The sequence below is a fragment of the Pundamilia nyererei genome, unplaced genomic scaffold, assembly GCF_000239375.1.
Source record: "Pundamilia nyererei isolate P.nyererei 1_Seehausen unplaced genomic scaffold, PunNye1.0 scaffold00370, whole genome shotgun sequence".
Taxonomy (NCBI): domain Eukaryota; kingdom Metazoa; phylum Chordata; class Actinopteri; order Cichliformes; family Cichlidae; genus Pundamilia; species Pundamilia nyererei.
Window position 1 is genome coordinate 361,614 of NW_005187771.1, and position 3,298 is coordinate 364,911.

Here is a 3,298-nt window from a genome sequence, read left to right on the forward strand (position 1 = left end):
TGAATATGACTGTGTTTTGGATAAAGCAAGTGTCTTGTAGTGGAAAGAGACAAATTATGAGGGACATTTCTAAAGGGAAAAAAATCCCACAAACCTCAAAGTGCACTTGAAAAGCTCACACAAGAAGGCTAACCTAGCTTACCTTGAGAAGGTAAGGGAGCACACTCAACCCTCATCCCCAGAAACAGAAGCTAACCCCAGACAAGGCAGCGTGATGCATCCCGAGACAACAGGACTGGGCCATCTACATAACTGTGTGAGTCAATTGCCTTCAAAAAGTTTATCAATTCACTTGAACCAAAATTACGAACACCCAGTGCTACAAGAGTTAATAGTCTCATTGGGGCCAAGATATACATTTTATAGTTGCCTGGTATCAATGGTTGTTCATCTGCCTTTATTTATTTATTTATTTATTTATTTATTTATTTAAAGAACCCATAGGTGGGAATGTGAGTTGTCTGTCTCTGCGTGTTAGCCCTGCGACAGACAGGTGACCTGTCCAGGGTGCAGGGTATGGTAGCTGGAATGGCAACATACCCAAGGATAAGCAGAAGAGAATGACTGATATGATGAAACGGGATTTTGTTAGACTTAATTATTGCAAACACAACTAAAACTATAACTGAAACTAATCAAAACTAAACTGAAACTAAGGATTTTCAAAAAAATTAAAACTAAACTAAACTAGCAAACAATTGGTAACAACTAAAACCTGGTAGTTTATTTTCTTACTACCTGTAATTTATTCCAGATTACTTGTATTTGTTTAATTGTTTACTAAATGTTTGAGGTGTGAAAGAAACCGCAATGGAGCAAAATGTGGGTGTGTGTGGTTGGAGGATGTGTTTGTGCGTGCGCGTGCACGTGCGAGAAGAGTGGGGGCGCGCGAACATTTTTCTTGTAAAACAAAGGGGAGCCTAGCAAAAAAAGTTTGGGAGCCACTGCTTTAATCATTAAAATGTCTTAAATGATTAAAATGAAGTAAGACAAAGTAAAGCAATTCACCATATTTTAGACAGTAGAGATAAGTAAACATGTTACATTTTCAGATAAAAAGTTATTCTGTGTTATAATGTCTAATATGCTCACTGACTCAACTTTTTTTTAGTATTTACCATTACTTTCATACCTAGTGCTTCATTTATAAACATTTTAGATTGTGTATTCTCAAATACTCAAATCCTAAATTGGGTAAGTTGAAACTGAAGCTCCCCCATAAATCTATTGGAATAAAAAGTGTAGCCTTCACCTCTAGGTTATAAAGTTTCATAAAGAAAAATTATTTCAAGCTTCAATGCTGAACTTGAGTAAATGTGATGAGTTAAATTCCATCACTTCCAACAAACACTTGGAGCAACACAACAAGAACACAGAGAGAGGTGAAGTGAGTGAAGTGGATCAGGTTTTCACCACTGTCAAACACACTGTCATCTATCGGACAAGTGAAGTCTAAATCACTATCAGTGCCTGGCGAGGTGAAGGTAACAAAGCCTGGTGATTTGCCGGTGATGGTGTCGCTGATCCATTTCTGGTACTGGGACACACGAGTGTAGATCCCAGGTCTCATAGGCTCAGCACAGCCATAACCAAAGCTCACAACTCCACTTTGGACCCAGACTGATTCTTTCTTTGTCATAAGTGGTCCCCCGGAGTCTCCCTGTAAAAAGAAATTGATAAAAGTTCAGACAGATAGGCGTCCTGTAGAAGTCCTGACTTGTCTCAGTAAGATCAATCCTGGTGAAGTATGGATCGTGTCAACATGAAACAGATTATTTGCATGTCTGAGTAAGAGGCCATGGTGCAGTAATGTAACAAGTAGTGTAACAAATGATTTCTACATGAATTAATGAAGTAACATGATGCATTACTTCCTTAAAAAGTAACTAGCAGCATTTGTTGTATTAACATCCCACTCTATCTTGTAAACAAACAGTGGGTGTTACCTGACATGAATCCTTCCCTCCAGCTTTTAACCCAGCACAGATCATGTTCTCTGTGATCTCACTGAAGTCTTGATAGTAGCATTTGCACTCGTTGCTTCCCACTATTGGTACATTCACCTCCTGCAGGATGTTGGAAAGTGAACCATCACCTAATTGGAAAAAATTCAAATGCAAGAGCTTTTATTAAAGAAGCCAGCACCATCTTCTTCTCCCTCCACTGTGGATCATCTGCCTCAGTCTCGTGCTATTCTTAGCATTCTTTCCTGCTATGTCCTCCTCTACACCCATGAAGCTCTTTTGTGGTCTTGCTCTTTTCTCTCCTGCATGGCAGCTCCATATATTCAATACCCTTTGTCCACCATGTTCCCTCTTGTGCACCTCTTCTCCACTGTATAAACCATATGTCTAACTATGTCTCCAAACCGCTCAACCTGAGCTGTCCCTCTGATGGTCTCATGAATGAAAATCGAAACATCTTTAGCTCAGTATGTCTATGAAGGTTCTCAGTCATCCAGGTCATCATAGTCTAAGGAACGTGGAGACAAGCGTCTGGACTTCTTTAAGTTGCTTGAAGAGGTTTCACCTCTCATTCAAGAAGCTTCTTCAGTTCTAAGGTCAAATGATTGAGAGTCCCAGATTTAAGCCTTGTGGGAGTGACCCCTCAAGAGTGTCCCCCCTTGGCTCATGTGATTAGATAGAGGATCATTAGGGGGTCCATTGTCCCTCTTGGGGGGGCACTGCCACAGGGCTTAAATTTGGGACTCTAGAACTGAAGAAGCTTTTCGGATGAGAGTTGAAACGTCTTCAAGCCACTTAAAGGAGTCCAGATGCTTTTCTTTACAAGCTCCTTAGACATCTTTAGCTCAGCTTCATGTCTTCTTGTTAGAGCCACCTTCTCCAAAATGTACATCATACTATTCACTATTCTTTTTGAACCTTGATAAAGTAAGTAAAGTAAAATAAATTAAATTTTTTGTAACTTACTTGCCGTACTACCAAAACCAGTGACCCAGCTGCTGGTCCCACTGTAGAAAGTGCTGTTTTCAGAGGCTAAACAGATGGGTTGAATGTAGTCTGTGAAATTCACTGGAGCCGACAGCTTCAGGAGGCATATGTCGTTCTCAATTGTTAAAGGGTTGTACTTGGGATGGCAAACAATGTTTTCAAGTGTCTGTGTCACCTCATTTGGGTTTAAACCTGACTGGCTGTGGCGACCCAGATGGACCTTTGTGAAGGAGAGTTCAAGTCTTGACAAAACGGAAAAAAAACCGGAAAAAAATATATAGTTATTTTCATAGCATCTTATGTTGACCATTATAACAGTCACCATAGTAACAAATGCAGTAATATAT

The 3,298-nt window shown here is 39.9% G+C and overlaps 1 protein-coding gene across 1 annotated transcript in view; it reads right to left on the minus strand.

The window, feature by feature from the left end:
- Positions 1-1,139: 1,139 nt before the first annotated feature.
- LOC102202852 (plasma kallikrein-like) overlaps positions 1,140-3,298 on the minus strand; it is a 6,005-nt gene continuing 3,846 nt past the window's right edge. The window contains exons 5-7 of the mRNA XM_013915817.1: positions 2,931-3,193; positions 1,947-2,095; positions 1,140-1,660 (exon numbers count right to left, since the gene is read on the minus strand). Coding sequence (XP_013771271.1) covers positions 1,325-1,660; positions 1,947-2,095; positions 2,931-3,193 — 748 coding nt within the window. The 3' untranslated portion in view covers positions 1,140-1,324. The remainder of the gene's footprint in view (positions 1,661-1,946; positions 2,096-2,930; positions 3,194-3,298) is intronic.